Genomic DNA, 17717 nt, shown 5'->3' with positions numbered 1-17717 from the left:
AATGAACTTCTGATGTAACTATCCTTCTCCCCACCCCTTGTTTCTCTTTTTAAAAAAAAAAAATAGAAACAGTGAATGCCCTTTCCCTCAAAAACCTTGAAGTCTGGCCATCAGATAAAATTAATCAGGTAGTTTTTTTTTTGGTTTGGTTGCTTTTGATGATATCACAGTGCACAAAGACTCATTGTGGAACTGCATCCAATCATTGTGTAGCCCCAGTGCATCGTGGGAGTTTCCTGCTTCTGGAAGAACCAAGATGACTGCCTTCCTGTTCCTAGTTCACCCTTTTTGAATTTGTTATGCTGTAGAGGGGAAGGGCAGTCAGAAAGTGGGAAGACAGAAAATAGTTTATAGACAAAAAGGTCCTTGTGGGAAGTACAAACTGAATATAGATCTGTGTTCTGCATTAGAATTAGGGCTGCATTTCGATTAAAATTTAAATCGAGCGATTAATGGTATGCTGTTGTGTCTCACTCACACTCTCTCCCTCTCCCCAGCTCCTTGTGCCTCTGGGCAAGCCACTTGACCTTCCACTGCCCAGAGTCACAAGGAGCTGCAGTGGGAAAATAGGTAAATAAGATACCATTAATCGTGATTACAAATTTTAATCAGCATGCAGCCCTAAATCAATTAAAGAATAAAAAGAATCTAAAACAGCATGCAGAATAGCTAGAAACAGCCTTAAGGTTTTCACAGTCTGCTTCAGAAATGCAGCTGTAATTAATATCTGTGTGTTGGGTAGGAGGCGAAAGCGTACATAATTAGACTGTCATTGGAAACACTGTTATAAGTATTTTGTTATTATAGAACTTAAAACAAATATATAACAATTTTGCACATGTCTGGGGGAGAATGCTGTTCTGTTCGCAGGGCGATGGGCATTTTCTTGTTTATAGACAAACTTCAATTTAGAGGCAGCTGATGTATTTATTTCCCCTCGATGAAGTACAGGCAGAGGAATTAAAAGATAAGTCATTGATCTTCAAACATTTTTAGGCACAGGTCACTCTGAGGGGTATACTTTAACTAAAGTTTATTTTAGTGGTGAAGTAAACTATCTTGTTTTTAAAAACAAAACAATAATTATTTACATTTCACACAAAGAAAGTATAGGCTTGAAAGTCCATCTCCTTTTCAAAGCTCATAGTTGCCTTCTTGATAAGCTGGTGTTCTGCCTGAGGGTTTCTGGAGATCAGATAAGTGTTTAATTATGAAACTCATGGATCGAAGCGCATCAGAACGTAAAGACAGGGTCTTTGCCTTTGAAAAGACATGCAAAAAAGCACCCTGAGAAACTTGAGTCTCCTGCCAGAATGGAGAGACCTGTAAAGACCACCCTTCATGTCACTAGCATAAGATCCAATGAAGCAAGGAGTCTGTTATTAAGGTTTTTGGCTCGGTGGTCCTTCTTCTGCCTTTGAAGGGGGCACAGCCCTGCTGCTGATATTCAAGTCTCTAGCTGCGTAATCAACTGCACATACCAAGCAGGCACGAAGGTGAGCGTGGGCTCCTTGTGCACGCTGTATGAGACGTCACTCCCAGGCTCCCAGGAGAAGAGGTACACTAATCTATGACAAAAGAAATCAGGGAACAGAATTGGCAAACTATGCATTAAATTAGACTGGTTAGTTTTCTGATGAGAGCATCACTTTGCACACGGGTAGTGCAAACCACTCTGAGACTCTGCCCCAACCAACAGGTGGTTCATTGTCTGCTGGCAACACAGGGGGGAGGGAACATCATTTCCCTTCTGCAGTAACAATACAGTGTGAAAAAACCTATGGTGCCAATATTTGGCTGCTGACGTCTGCATTTATTAAAATGCCAGCTGTGGCAGTCAAATAACAGATGTTCAGTGCTGCCATCTGGATAGCTAATAACATACTGCCTCAGTAGATAGGGGTGAGGTGGAGCCAGGGCGGTCCCAGAACATACCCGGATAGTGACAAGATTCAGTCTGCTAGACAGCTGCCCTAAGGTATCCAAGATCACGGACAATAACACCATTATCTGGATACATTCCAGCGGTGACCATCCAGCGAGCAGGTGGGGGAAGAGGGGTTGGTGGTTGGGAGGCGAGGATAGTGGAGGGCAGATTTATACGGTCTGTGCCAGAGCCGGTGATGGGAGGCGGGAAATACTGCTGGGCAGACTTGTACAGTCTTTGCCCTGAAAAAGGCAGGTACAAATCAAGGTAAGGTATACACATATGAGTTTATCTTGTTGGGCAGACTGGATGGACCATGCAGGTCTTTTTTCTGCCGTCATCTACTATGTTCAGGGCACAGACCATATAAGTCTTGCCCAGCAGGATTCCCCGCCTCCCATCACCGGCTCTGGCACAGACCGTGTAAGTCTGCCCTCCACTATCCTCGCCTCCCAACCACCAATCCCTCTTCCCCCACCTGCTCGCTGGATGGTCACCGCTGGAATGTATCCAGATAATGGTGATAGTGTCTGTGATCTTGGATACCTTAGGGCAGCTGTCTAGCAGACTGAATCTTGTCACTATCCGGGTAAGTTCTGGGACTGCCCTGGCTCCACCTCACCACTATCTACTGAGGCAGGCTGTAGGGCATATGATGGTCTGGTAACTGGGCTCCACCCATCCAAACAGCAGCCACTCGACTAAGGTAGCCCCCACCCCCCTGGTCTACCTTGACAAACCTTGGTGGTCCAGTGGTGAGTTCAGAACACAAGTGATCCCTGCTCGCTCGTGTGGTCTCTATCTTCAAAATGACAGCAGTCTTGTGAGGTTGCTATCAGAGTTCACAGCAGCCGGTTTGAAGACAAGAGACTACACGGGCATGAGTTGAGAGGGGATTGCTCATACCCTGAACTCACTGTTGGACTACCACAGCTTGAAAAGGTAGACCCGAGGGGGCTACCTTGGTGGGGCAGCTGCTGTTTGGGGCTGGGCAGATGTGGTTCCAATTAAGCCAGATAATCAAGACTCTACTGGATATAGATACTGTAACTGGAAGGAAAGGAACAGCCTGCTAGTTCAGACTCAGGACTGTGCAGGGCCAGATACAGACAACTGGGTCTGATTTCTGACTCAAGTCCTCCAGGCCTTGGGTTGACTGGAGCTGATGGTTACTGGAAAACGATGACATCTATTGACCGAATTTAGGGCATAAGTTTGCGGGGTTCATCTCCCCCAGTCCAGAACTCCAGTTCCTGTGTCACCTGAACTAGAAAAAAAACCTGCCACCTTAATAAAAAAAAAAAAAGAGAGCCTCACTTTCATTGCAAGAAGGGAATTGGGAAAGGCAGACTTACTGGGGGTCATCCTGAATTGCTACTTTTTTCACAAAGGACAGGAAGGCATTGCAGAAATTCATACACACGGCTGGCTTCCAGCTGTTCCAGTCACCCTGTAACAAGAAGGCAGTTGTTTACTTGTAACGGGGATTCTCTGTGGATAAAGAGAATGCAGCCAACTCACCAGTGACATCATCCGACAAGGCCATGGACAGATCAGTTCTTGAGCTCCATGAAGCCTAGCTGGCGTGGTCAAGGGCCTTTCCAGGCTTTTCAGAACGCTAGAAGAGCTAATCTGGCTGTGGCACCTTCAGATGATTTCACCTATCTATGGCTGATTCATCATAGTAACAAATGGCAGATAAAGACCTGTAGGTCCATCCAGTCTGCCCAACAAGATAAACTCATTTTACATGGTATGTGATACCTTATATGTATACCTGAGTTTGATTTGTCCTTGCCGTTCTCAGGGCACAGACCGTAGAAATCTGCCCAGCACTGTTGTACTAAGTTCTGAAGCTAATGTCAAAACCCCTTAAAATTTACAGTCCAGCCCATCCCTATCTATTCAGTCACGATCAGGGCGTAGACCGTAGAAGTCTGTCCAGCACTGTACTTGTACTAAAAGTTCTGAAGCTAACGTCGGCATCCTGGACAAAATAAAATCCGTGCTGTGTACGAAGGAAGCCTTCACTACAGCCCTGCCCTGTACCTATTCTGTGCTGGCAGTGTGTGTTTGTGTGTGAAGCTCACACTGTGACAGCCTAAGATGAATGTGTGTGTGTGAGAGGCTGGTACAGCTGTCACCTGTGCTGTATCTTTTCTGTAGAGGGGTAGCGTCTGTATCTAGGAATTTTATTTATGTATTTTATTTGTTGCATTTGTATCCCACATTTTCCCACCTATTTGCAGGCTCAATGTGGCTTACCTGCCTGCTTGGGGCAGTGTGTTTGTATGATCGTATATTTCTGTACTTGCAAAAAGTTCCTGCACCCTACAGCTCAGCACTGAGAACTTGTCTTATCTGTACCCGGATCATATGGGAGATCTTCATGGTCTCAAAGGTCTTCAGTGATGCGACTATGCCCTCTTCATTTCTGAATCCAGCCACAATGCGGGGAACCCCTGGCAGAAAGGACTGTGCCCACCACTTAATCAGCTTGTACCTATTGGCCAAGGAAAGAAAAGGGGAAGAATGTGGTAACGGTACAACTATTTTCTGGTATTCCGGCAGCAAAACTCCTCGTCCCCCCACTATGCCACCCTGTCAGCTCCAGCCTTCAACTCTGTCAAAAGAGATAATACAGTTTGCAGGAGAAACGAATGCCACCCAGCTATTTTTAAAGGCTTGTCAAGATCGGTCCTACACAGCCACTATCATTGTCAGGATCCCACCGCTGACACAAGCATAACGGTTCCTCACTCCCTGCAAAAGCGGCAGGATCCCAGGGTACAAATAGGATGTTAATGTGGATTTTCAATGGTGCATACCTGTTGAAGCTACGCTGTTGGTTGGCACTGTGTATTTCCTTTGAGGTCTTCAGCTCCACGTAGCAGTCTGGCGCTTTCTGACTGGGGTACTTGGGGTCTGCGCAGTCCACCTCTCCAGCAAAGAGCAGCGAGTGTCCGTTTAACTTTGTCTGCACCACTGTGCAGAATGCCTCATTGGTGTTCACCACTCCACCTGTATCCGGTATGCCCCCAGGTGTGGCTTCACAAAAAGACGAAACAAAAACAATTCTAGCAGAGTCGTTTGTGGCAGCAGTGGGATTAGAACCTGTGACGGACGGTGGGACGGGAGGATTCTACATTGCTCACCTGCACACAAGTATTGCTCGAACTTGTAGCCCATGTACATAAGCTCTTCCTGAGCTGCCGTCCGCTCCTCTCGCTGCCTTCTGGCTGCCTCTGTTTCTACCTCGCTGATGTAGTAGGTGCCACGGAAGTGAGTCACCGCCAGCAGCCATCCTTCCTGCTTCTCGTAGGGAGTGGTGAGTACTTTAGTGAGGTGACCTCGCCACGTCACAAAATCCTTGTTCAGCCAGCTATTAAGAAAGAATGGGAAGCATGGTGGAGTCAGTTTTTGAAGGGAGATTTCAAACCCACTCCTGATTTACCGGTATAGGCTTGGATCTATTTTAAGGTGTTATGCTTAGTTTTTAAGATTTTAGAAGGTATCTTTGTGTGTGTTGGGGGGGGGGGAGGGGGGTTATTTTGACTGGTGAAAGTATTAAACTCTTAATACAACTGTTAGGCGCAGTAATCAGTTGGTTTTGGTTTATTCCCTACGGTCAAGGATGTGAGATTTAAGGCTTTATTTTTAGCTGTCTGATCTTCCTGTAGAATCACATTTAGTGAGATGATGTTATTCTTTCCGTAAAGCTCTGAAAATGTATTTGTTTAGTAAGATATAATGTTTGATTACATTTCTGATTTTTTTTTTTTATTTCTGATGTCTTGTATCAGTGCTTTTGTTTTCCACCTATTGTATCTCGCCTTGAATCTCAATTGGAGGGAGTTGGCAGGTGATAAGTCTTCTATAACATAACATAACTCAATTACATTCTTCCCCACCCCCACTCTCTTGGCAGTATTGGTGGTTCCTAATGCTTCCATATTAGAGTAGCATACATCCAAACAGGGCAGAATAAAGAGCAGAAACTTGGTCCCTCTGTGGCCCTATCAATGTTCTTTTGCATCTACAGATCCATTCTACAGCTGCTTGGAAACCGAGGAACTTCCACACTGGGTCAGAGCAAAGGCACAAGGAGGTTTGATAACAGGAAATGACATGATGTCATAAGGCTGAAGGTGGTCTCCACCCACAGAGCTCATATTTCTCCCCAGTGCAGCTGTCGCCATCTTGGTACACCCGAAGCAATGAAATCGATAGGGTGACAAACTTGAATGAGCCTAATATCTTGTGTCCTTTATTTAGTGGCTGAATCATGCCACAAATACCAATATGCCTTCACGTTATGCAGCTGGATCCCAAAGAGTAGATCCATTCCTTGGTGCTCATTCCCATGGATAAGCAGTGGCTTTCCCCAAGTCTAGCTGGCTAATTAAGATTTAAGGTCCAAATCCTTTTAACCTGCTTTGGCCACATCCTCTTGCAACAACTCCCACAATTTGATTTTGTGTTGAATGGAAAAATACTTTCTCCAATTAAATCTGTTATTGATTAGTCCTCCAAATCTAGTCCTACTTAAATAGATAAACATCTGTTCCTTATTTACCCATTCCACCTCACTTAAATACTGCCAGTTTGTCAAACATCATTCAAAGCAGTTAATGTGGCTTAAAAATACATAAAACACACTAAAACACCACAATACCCTTTGTGCCATCTGCTAACATCAAAACACCAACCTAAAAACATACTAAAACAGCACAACATTCGTACTCACCCATCCACTAACATCAAAATTCTAACCTAAAACGGCACATTTGTACACGTTCATCCGCTAATAGTAAAACCTTAACCTAAAAACATACTAAAACAGCACAACGCTTCTATGCACTCATCTGCTAACATCAAAACACTAACCTAAAAAAACTTAAACACCACAACACTCATACATCAAAACTGTAACCTAGAAACATACCAGAACAGCACAACACTCGTATGCACCTGTCGGCTAACATCAGAACCTTACCCTAAAAACATACTAAAACACCACATTACTCATATACGCCTATTTGCCAATATCAAAACCCCAAGCTAAAAACATACTAAATCGTAATTGCCCATCCACTAACATCAAAACCCCAACCTAAAAGCATATCAAAACACAACACTCATATGCGGCCGTCTGCATGTGTGGGTTAGAATTTTGATTAGATTGTAAGCTCTGTGGAGCAGGGCCTGGTTCTCTTATCTGTACAGTGCTACGTGCTGCCTAGTAATGCTTGAGAAATAAGTAGTAAAATCCACTATTTCTATGAGGGAGAAACCCCTTACTCTTATCATCAAAACTGACAATAATCTCCCAGTAACATATTACCAGGAAAAAAGGACAGTTTTTAAATACTTCTTAAAGGGCAAATTTTCCTCAGCGTGCAGCTCCCAAAAAAAGCATATTCTGTATCTCTGGTACTATTGCTGAAATAACCTTGCCATCCCACTTACTTAAACATTTTCCCTTTGCACTTTTCCACATTCAGTCAGCCATTAAGGCATCCAGTCTTGCGAAGTCCTCCTAAAACTCCTCGTAATCCATTTGTGATTTAGGGGTTCTTTTACTAAGGTTCGCAAATGAATTTTAGTGTACGCTAATTGATAAGACACCCATTATATTCCTATGGGTGTCATATCATTTAGCACGCACTAAATCTGTTAGTGCACCTTAGTAAAAGGACTCCTTAGTAACCAAATAACTGTGTTCTATCTGTAAATAAAATCACCTCACTTGTCATTCCCATTTCCGATCATTTATAAATGTTAAAAAAAGCATCAGTCCCGATAGCAGTTACTGAAGAATTCCACCATTTACCTCTCTCCACTGGGAAAACTGAGTAGTTGGTCCTACTCTCTGTTTTCCATTTTTTAACCAATTACCAATTGACATCAGATGTTGCCTCCCAGCCCATGATTATGATTTACTGTGGAGTCCTTTATGAGGGACCCTGTCAAACACCTTCTGAAAATCCAAATACACTAAACTGATCAGCTCACCTTTATCCACATTTATTACCCTGCTTCAAAAAAATCTAATAAGTTGACAAAGCAGAACTTCCCTTTGCTCAATCCATGTTGACTCATCCTTATTTAATCCCATGTCTATCTATATAACCTGTAATTTTATTTTATTAAATAGCTTTGACTATTTTGCCTGGCACTGAAATTAGGTTTCACTGATCTGTACTTTTCCACGTCACCCCATGAACCCTTAAAAAAAAAAAAAAAAACCTGGTGTTACATGGGCCACTTCCCCAGTCCTCAGGTACTGCAACTGATTTTAATGACAGAATACTAGTTATAGGTTGGAAAGTTAATACTTGAGTTTTTTCAGAAATCTGGGGTAAATACCATCCGGTCCTGGTGATTTGTTACACTTTAATCTGTCAATTTACTCTATTACAGCTTCCATTTTCACAGTGATTTCCTTCATAAGAATGGTTCACTGATGTGCTTGTCCAAATGTAGTTGCCCATGACCAGAGAATGAGATATACTTTCACTCTCATTAGACATTAACCTTGAAGTTGTGGTCTCACTGCTTGCAGCCCCAGCCCTCAGCACGCTCTGGTTCTGCTGGATCCATTGCAGCAGGTGATCCAGCCGCTCCTTGATGCTGTCATCGCGTTTCACATAGCGATCCCTGTAGCCATCACGCAAATCAAATTGTGGGCTGTCCCCAGGTGGTGGCGGTGAATAATAACGTAGTTGGCGGGAGTCATTGAAGAAGTTCCGAGTAGCATCCAAGGAAAAGCGGCCAACCTCCAGTGGCTGCTTGTAGAAAGGGAAGGCAGCATCGTAGAGGCTCTCCTGAACATGTAGAGTGGTGGGGGGTGATGCAGTGTGGTGACGCTTAACCGCCTCCTCTTGCCTGGTGTCTCCCCTGCGCTTCAGGCACAGGTGCTGTTCAGTTTTCAATGTGTTCTCCATCACTTCTCCCTGTGGAGATGGAGAAAGGGATGGGGTTGAAAGGTGCAGGAGAACATGTGGTTCAACATTCCCAACCACCAGATTGGCTGGGACGAGCAGTGGTGATGAAGTGTGTCCACTTTGGCATTTTCATCAGTTAGAGGAGGTGCTTGATTATAACTCTCTCTGACTCATCCTGCATGGGACCATTAATGCATCACATGAAGACTTGCAAAGTTTGGTACCCCTCCCCCCTCATTAATATAAAAACTGCTACAGCCAATTTTTAAACAATTTCAATAATAATTACGATACAAATGAGCAGTATCCACAACCCCACTATTTTTTGTGCTCTGGTCCAAAGGTACAGGCTGCCAATGGAATAAAGGTGTTGCATATTTAAACTGCAGTGATTATTTGTGGGATCTGAATTACTTTAAGTTAATGCAATGTTGTTTTTACCTAAATTATTAAAAACAAGGCCTGTCCCCGCTTCTTAATGGGATTTCAGGAACTTATCCCCACCACCTGTAGAACATTACAATGTGAATTGTGAATCGGGGAAGCCAAGATTCAAATCCCAAATTTGCCACCCTCACTTCCTGTGACTTTAGGCATTCCGCTTAATCTCCCATTGTCTCAGGTACTCGTGTAAATCGTAAAACTCTTCAGAGCCAGGAGCATGTTGTACTTGAATATGCATCACTACTGTACAGTGCTGTTTATGACTAGTAACGCTATAAAAATAAGAGTATTATTATGAATTAACGCACATTAACCCAGTGTTTCCTAAGCTGGTCCTGAAGTACCCCCCTTGCCAGTCAGACTTTCAGGCTATCACAATGAATATTGCATGAACTTCAGCTGCATACAGTGCCTCCATTATATGCAACTTTCTTTCATACATATTCATTGTGGATATCCTAAAAACCTGACCTAGCTACTCCAGGACTGACTTGGGCAACACTAACCCAGTCAGTGGCGTAGCTAGGGGGGGCCCAGGGGAAGCGGTTGCTCCCCCAAACAGACTTTTAGAAAAAATGGCGCCTATGCACCGCCGCCACATACCAATATCGTTCTCTACCTCCGTCCTCTCACCTCCCGTGCGAGCTTCTCCTCTCTTCTGCCTCTCCCATCTGCGTGGCTGTTTTTTACTGCCCTGAAACGTTCTCCGTCCGGCACCGGCGATTCAGATAGTCAGCCTTCTTGCCAGCGTCGGGGCCTCTCCGCAGGCGCGTCCCGCCTACTGTAATGCAACATCGTGTTTTCCGCAGAGGTGGGGCGCGCCTGAGGAGAGGCCCCGACGCTGGCAGAAGGCTATCTGAATCGCTGGTGCTGGGCGGAGAATGGTTCAAGGCACTGAAAATGACCATGCTGACTGTAGAGAGGCTGCGGGCGAAACGCGGAAGATGTAAGAATCGGGGGGGGGGGGGGGGGGGGAGGTGGAGAAGGAAGAAAGAGATGCCCAAGGAGGCTTTAAAAGACAGGAGTGGAAGTGAGCCTATCTAGTCCATTGTAAGCAAGGAAGCCGGTTTGGTTAATCTGTTTCCACTTCCCCTCGCAGCCGTCATTGCCGTTCACTCGAAACAAAGCAAGCAAACTTATGAGCTGCTGCCTCCACCTTGTCATTTTTCATTGTTGGTCCATCTGTGGCAAGTCTAAAGCTGTTTCAGTTAGATAGGCAGTGCCTTTAAAGCGGAAGGAGAAAAGAAATAACAATTGAATATCACTAAAACAGCTTCAAAAAATATTGTAGCCGATAGAAACCGCAATTATAAACTCTATAGGTTCAGTTAAGCTCATTTTTCTTCACTGTTCTTGTTCTATACACTACAGATGTCCAGATTTCAGTGAGGATATCCTGTTTCCTGGTGGGTTCATCTTAACTGTTGTACTCTACTACTACTACTTAACATTTCTATAGCGCTACTAGGGTTACGCAGCGCTGTACAGTTCAACAAAGAAGGACAGTCCCTGCTCAATGGAGCTTACAATCTAAAGGACAAAATGTCAAGTTGGGGCAGTCTAGATATCCTGAATGGAGGTATAACGGTTATATGCTGAAGGCGACATCGAAGAGGTGGGCTTTGAGTAAGGATTTGAAGATGGGCAGGGAGGGGGCTTGACGTATGGGCTCAGGGAGTTTATTCCAAGCATAGGGTGAGGCGAGGCAGAAAGGGCGGAGCCTGGAGTTGGCGGTGGTGGAGAAAGGTACTGAGAGGAGGGATTTGACCTGTGAGCGGAGGTTGCGGGTAGGAACGTAAGGGGAGATGAGTGAAGAGAGGTAGTGAGGGGCTGCAGATCGAGTGCATTTGTAGGTAAACTTGGACTGTATGCGGTACCTGATCGGAAGCCAGTGAAGTGACTTGAGGAGAGGGGTGATATGGGCATATCGGTCCTGACGGAAGATAAGACGTGCAGCAGGGTTCTGAACAGATTGAAGGGGGGATAGATGGCTAAGTGGGAGGCCAGTGAGGAGCAGGTTGCAGTAGTCCAGACGAGAGGTAATGCCTTGGGAAGCCTGGTGTTTTAAAGGTGATAGAATATATTGAAATTAAATGGAAGTAGAATTAAACTCTCCTTTCATTGGGGCACATGGAATCACATCATCTAATTTGAAGAACTTTCTTTTAGATATAAAAAATGGATTATTCTGTTTTGAAAGTGTTTCAGGGGCAAGTGGTTTTATCAAACATATAAACGATTCTCAGTCAGGATTTCACTCTAATCACAGCACTGAAACCGTACTAGTCACGCTCATGACCAAACTCAAACAATTGATAGCAAACGGCAGCAACATTCTACTTTTACAATTCGACATGTCAAGTGCATTTGACATGGTTGACCATGGAATTTTACTACACATCCTCGAATACTTCGGAATGGGTTCCTCACTACACGCTCTTACCAAGTGACATCAAATTCGACTACATCAGTTACATGGATACCTGAATGCGGAGTTCCACAGGGATCCCCCCTCTCACCGACCATATTCAATCTAATGATGACACCCTTGGCCAAACTACTATCGAATCAGAACCTAAACCCATATATATATATACACGCTGATGATGTAACGATCTTCATCCCATTCAAACAAGATCTAAGGGAAATCTCCAATGAAATCAAGCAAAGCCTACATATTATGAATTCCTGGGCAGATGCATTTCAGTTGAAGCTCAATGCAGAGAAAACCCAATGTCTGGTACTAACCTCGCAATACAACAAGAATAAATTTACCACCATCAACACACCTAAACTAAATCTTCCAGTTTTGGACTCCCTAAAAATCCTTGGCGTCACCATTGATCGACACCTAACACTCGAGAACCATGCAAATAACACAACTAAAAAGATGTTTCATTCAATGTGGAAACTAAAAAGAGTCAGACCATTTTTTCCAAGAACTGTCTTCCGCAATCTGGTACAATCATTGGTACTCAGTCATCTGGACTATTGTAACTCACTCTACGCTGGCTGTAAAGAGCAAATACTTAAAAAACTCCAGACAGCCCAAAATACGGCAGCCAGACTAATATTCGGCACACCAAAACATGAAAGCGCGAAACCCCTGAGGGAAAAACTACACTGGCTCCCACTAAAGGAACGTATCACGTTCAAACTTTGCACCCTAGTCCATAGAATCATCCATGGTAATGCCCCAGCCTACATGTCAGACCTGATAGATCTACCACCCAGGAACGCAAAAAGATCCTCTCGCACATTCCTTAACCTTCATCCTCCCAAGTGCAAGGGTCTGAAATACAAATCAATGCATGCATCTACCTTTTCCTATACAAGAATGCAACTCTGGAACGCGCTGCCACGTAACCTGAAAACAGTCTATGAATTGACCAATTTCCGCAAACTACTGAAAACCTATCTCTTCGACAAGATATATCACAAAGATCAACATGTGTAACTGTATAATCTAATGTGTAACTGTATAATCTTAAAACTTCCAGACTGTCTACTGTCTTATAATGTCTTTCTGCTTTAACGCCTTCATGTATTTCACCACCATGTAACACAAAACCAAATGTATATTCACTGCTATTCCCAGTATCCATGACGAATTGTAAGCCACATTGAGCCTGCAAAGAGGTGGGATAATGTGGGATACAAATGTCATAAATAAATAAAATAAAAGGCGAGTGACCATACTCACTCGCAAATGCGCAGTAGACTTCCCTCTCTGTCCCGCCCCCGCGTCAATACGTGATGACAGGGGGCAGGACAGAGAGGGAAACTGCGCGAAGGGGAGGGAACCACCGAGGTCGCCACCGCTCCCCCTCCCCCCTGAGGTCGCCGCCACTGGTACCCCCCCCCCCGGAGTCGCCGCTGCCACCACCCGGCCCATCTCTTCACTATTCAACTTACATCTCCGCAGCAGGCAGATCAGCTGAGCTGCCGTTGGCCTTCTTTCCCTGCCTGTGTCCCGCCCTCGCTGACGTTACGTCACATGAGGGCGGGACACAGGCAGAGAAGGAAGGCCGACAGGAGCTCAGCTGATCTGCCTGCTGCGGAGATGTAAGTTGAATAGCGAAGAGACGGCCGGGTGGAGGGGTGGTGGCGGCGGCTCGGGGGGGGGGGGGGACCGGCAGCGGCGAACTCAGGGGGGAGGGGGCAGCAGCGACTCACTAGCCCGTTTTAACGGGCTCAACAGCTAGAAAGTCAAAATAAAAAGAAATATTTTGTTTCATCAGATCTCTTTTGTTTAAACATAAATGGGCTATAAGCCCCTAATGCAGTCCATTGGTTTTCTTATATTTTTTGCTTGTGATGACTGCCAAACTGAAAACGCTTCTATCTGGTCGATAATAAAAGGAACACTATCCATCCTAAAAAAGTTGTTTTGTGACTGTGCATGAGGAATTGTGATATTGAATAAATAAATGTATATTTGTGTCCCTAGTCTTGCATCATACGTTTATATAATCCTTTCAAGAAATCCAGTTAATCATTTAACATTAGTGGAACATAGCCACAGAGGCATGGTATGGTCGCGTTTTTAATAATGGTAATACTAGGGCCCATCTAAGGAACAGGTTATTTTGAGTTAGTCTTCACTGGACCAAACATGCTTTAAAGGCACTGCCTAACTGAAATAGCTTTAGACTTGCTACAGATGGACCAACAATGAAAAATGACAAGGTGGAGGCAGCAGCTCATAAGTTTGCTTGCTTTGTTTCGAGTGAACGGCAATGACGGCTGCGCGGGAAAGTGGAAACAGATTAACGAAACCGGCTTCCTTTCTTACAATGGACTAGATGGGCTCACTTCCACTCCTATTAAAGCCTCCTTGGGCAGCTCTTTCCCCCTCCCCCATCCCCACCCGAGTCTTACATCTTCCGCGTTTCGCCCGCAGCCTCTCTACAGTCCGCGTGGTCATTTTCAGTGCCCTGAAGCGTTCTCCATCCGGCACCAGCGATTCAGATAGTCAGCCTTCTGCCAGCGTCGGGGCTTCTCCTCAGGGCAGGCGCGTCCCACCTCTGCGGAAAACACGATGTTGCATTACAGTAGGGGGGACGCGCCTGAGGAGAGGCCCCGACGCTGGCAGAAGGCTGACTATCTGAATCGCTGGTGCCGGATGGAGAACGCTTCAGGGCTGCAAAAATGGCCACGCGGATGGGAGAGGCACAAGAGAGGAGAAGCTCGCACAGGCGGTCAGAGGACGATATTGGCTTGTGGCGGCGCATAGGTGCCATTTTTTCTAAAAGTTTGTTTGGGGGAGGAACCGCTCCCCCTACGCCACTGGGCAGGATGCACCAGCATGAGCGCAAGACAGAGTACCTTCGCTTCCCTTTATTATTACTCCACGGGTTCCCAATCTTCCTCTCAGTAGCCTGATTTGCAGATCAGCTGATCCCAGAACCAGGAAGTACGATACAGGTGACACTTCCACCCCTCAACACCCCGTCACGTGACGAAGGCTAGTAGGACGAGTCACATGAATGCGGAAGTGTCTGCAATGAGAACAGCAACTCGATCAATGCCTATGAAATATGATCTAAAAAGTCGATGCATGCATTCCTTAATATCATTGTTTCTTTTTCAATGCTCTGGGCAAATGTGCCTCCTTCCTCCTCTCTCCTCTCTCTGCATAGGTGCCAGCTCTGTGGGTGCCAAAGCACCCCAACAACCTTGACCAAGATCCTTTACTGTGAGTAGTGAGCACCCCATTCATTTTGAAGTTGATTCCTATGCCTCTCTGGATGATTCTGTTGTTTAGCCATTTGGAGTCTGAAAGAACACCATCTATGCAGACAATCACTGGGCATCAGGTTCCCCTATGGTCAGTTGGCTGAAGAGGCTTAAAAAAAAGATGTGCCTGGTTTTATCCCCAGCACCCCTGCTTGCAGTGTTAATTGGAGCTCAATGTACATGCTACACCCAACATATGTTTAGAGACAGTATGCCCAGATGCACAAACCTCCTGTTTAAAAATCACATTCATACAGACACATATATACATAGAACACATATACATACATTCATAGAAATATGCAGGCCCAAATAGACGTATACAGCTCTGGAAGTAGGGGAGGGGGCATAAGATGAAGGTGAAAGGGGATAGATAAGAGTAATCTAAGGAAATATTTCCTTACAAAGAGGGGTGATGGAGGCCAGGACTGGATCTGAATTCCAGAAAGCATAGGACAAGCACAGAATATCTCTAAGGGAAAGGAAAAGTACATAAGAACATAAGCATCGCCACACTGGGACAGACCAAAGGTCCATCAAGCCCAGAATCTTGTTCCCAACAGTGGCCAATCCAAGTCATAAGTACCTGGCAAAATCCTAAAAGAGTAAAACAAATTTTATGCTGTTTATCCCAGGGAAGAAGCTGTGGATTTATCCATGTCCATCTTAATAATGCTGGCTTATGAACTTTTAGTCTCTTTAGCCTATCCTCATAGGGAACTCATCCCATCACCCCTTATCATTTTTGTCACCCTTCTCTACCTGTTCTAATTCAGCTACATGTTTTTTGAGATGCGGTGACCAGAATTGTTCACAATATTTAAGGTGCAGTTGCACCATGGAGCAATAGAAAGGCATTGTAACATTCTCATTTTCCTTTCCTAATAATGCCAAAATAATCTCCAAGAATATTGCCTCCTCCCTCAAAACACCCAGGGAAAATCTGCTACAGTACAAAGAAAAAAAAGCCACAGACAGAATTCCCCTTGTAGTGACATACAACCCAGAGCTGGAGAAACTGAGGAAAATCATAAGAGACCTACAGCCACTACTTCAGGAAGATGAATTACTGAAAGAGATATTCCCATCCCCACCTGGCCTTCCAACAGCCACCAAATTTAAATCACAAGCTGATCAGAAGTAAACTTCCAACACAGACAGAAAAAGAAAAGGGCACGTTTCCGTGTAACACAGCCAGCTGCAAACTATGCCAAAACATTTCACAAGACCCCACAGTCATTCACAACGGAAAAATATTCAACATAAAGGACTATTTTACATGCTCATCTTCCAATGTGGTATATATCATTCAGTGTAAAAAATGTAACGAAGGATGCTATATTGGAGAAACAGGCCAGATGCTTAAGACAAGATTCAGTCTGCACGGACATCACATGAAAATAGCCGGTGCCAGTCAGGCCCCCACCCCTGTGGGCCAACACTTCACAAGACCAGAACACTGTACCAGTGATTTCACAGTAAGAATACTGAAAGGTAATTTTAAAACAATACAGGAACGTAAGACCTTTGAAATAAGAATGATTGAATATTTTGACACCCAACAAACAGGACTTAATAAGGATCTGGGTTTTCTAACTCATTATAAAACATAAAGCTGTATTTCTCTGTTTATTACTACTACTACTACTACTTAACATTTCTAGAGCGCTACTAGGGTTACACAGCGCTGTACAAATTAATAACTAAGGACGGTCCCTGCTCGGAAGAGCTTACAATCTCACCTACCAACACCCATTCTGTTAGAATATCAATGACATGCTTTGATGTCCCCATGCATACCCCCACCCTCCCACTCTGTCAGACTGTCAAAGTAATGCTTTGATGTTTCTCTCATATATACTATCTGCTACCACATTTGCTTATTTCCGATCTGAGGAAGAAGGGCAACCTTCGAAAGCTAATCAAGAAATGTATTATGTCCAATAAAAAAGGTATCATCTTATTTTCTTTTCCGTGTTTTATTTTGTTTGATTTCTATTGATAACCTAATAATGCCAAACATTCTATTTGTTTTCTTAGCCAAGAGTTTCAATGTGGGAGACCTAGATCCTTTTCCCGGGCAGTGACTCCAACTGTGGAACCTTGGATCACATAGCTATAGTTTGAATTACTCTTTCCTACATACATCACTTTTCTCACACTAAACATCATCTCCCATTTGGATGCCCAGGCCCCTAAGGTCCTCTTGCAATTTTTCACAATCCTCTTGTGATTTAATAACTCACCCTCTCTTTTTTTTTTTTTATAAAGCCACGCTCGCAGCTACCAATATGGTAATGCCATTCACAGTCCATACTAGCAGCTGCTAGTACAGCTTTATAAAAGGGGGGGGGGGGGGGTGTTGCGTCATCAGCAAATACACTATTCCCATTTCTAGATCATTTATCAATGTTAAAAAGCACAAACCCCTGGGGAACCCCACTATTTACCCTTCTCCATTAAGAATATTGATCGTTTAACTGTACTCTGTTTTTTTCTTTTAACCAGTTCTTAATCCATATTAAGACACTGCCTTCTATCCCATGACTTTCTAATTTCCTCAGGAATCTTTAATTAATGGCAAATGGCTTCTGAAAATTCAGATACACAATATGTGTTAGTCGGTGAGTGTCTGATATGTACAGATGGGGAGAGGGATC

The 17717-nt window shown here is 44.3% G+C and overlaps 1 protein-coding gene across 5 annotated transcripts; it reads right to left on the bottom strand.

Annotated features, from left to right (window-relative positions):
• Positions 1–53: 53 nt before the first annotated feature.
• Positions 54–14715, bottom strand: DXO (decapping exoribonuclease). 5 transcript variants are annotated; one of them, XM_030197334.1, is made up of 7 exons: positions 14647–14715; positions 8465–8883; positions 5083–5309; positions 4756–4975; positions 4295–4430; positions 3283–3377; positions 54–1568 (listed from the first exon to the last, which is right to left on the bottom strand). In XM_030197334.1, exons 2-7 carry the CDS (start codon positions 8872–8874, stop codon positions 1448–1450), a joined length of 1209 nt encoding a protein of 402 aa, XP_030053194.1. In that variant the 5' UTR covers positions 8875–8883; positions 14647–14715; the 3' UTR covers positions 54–1447. The 5 variants fall into 5 exon arrangements, with proteins under 5 accessions (XP_030053194.1, XP_030053198.1, XP_030053195.1 ...); XM_030197338.1 differs by lacking the exon at positions 14647–14715 and adding an exon at positions 9952–9998; XM_030197335.1 differs by lacking the exon at positions 14647–14715 and adding an exon at positions 9627–9658.
• Positions 14716–17717: the final 3002 nt, after the last annotated feature.

This window comes from Microcaecilia unicolor, chromosome 3 (genome assembly GCF_901765095.1).
Source record: "Microcaecilia unicolor chromosome 3, aMicUni1.1, whole genome shotgun sequence".
In the NCBI taxonomy this organism is placed as follows: domain Eukaryota; kingdom Metazoa; phylum Chordata; class Amphibia; order Gymnophiona; family Siphonopidae; genus Microcaecilia; species Microcaecilia unicolor.
This window is presented reverse-complemented; position numbering and strand designations above follow the sequence as displayed.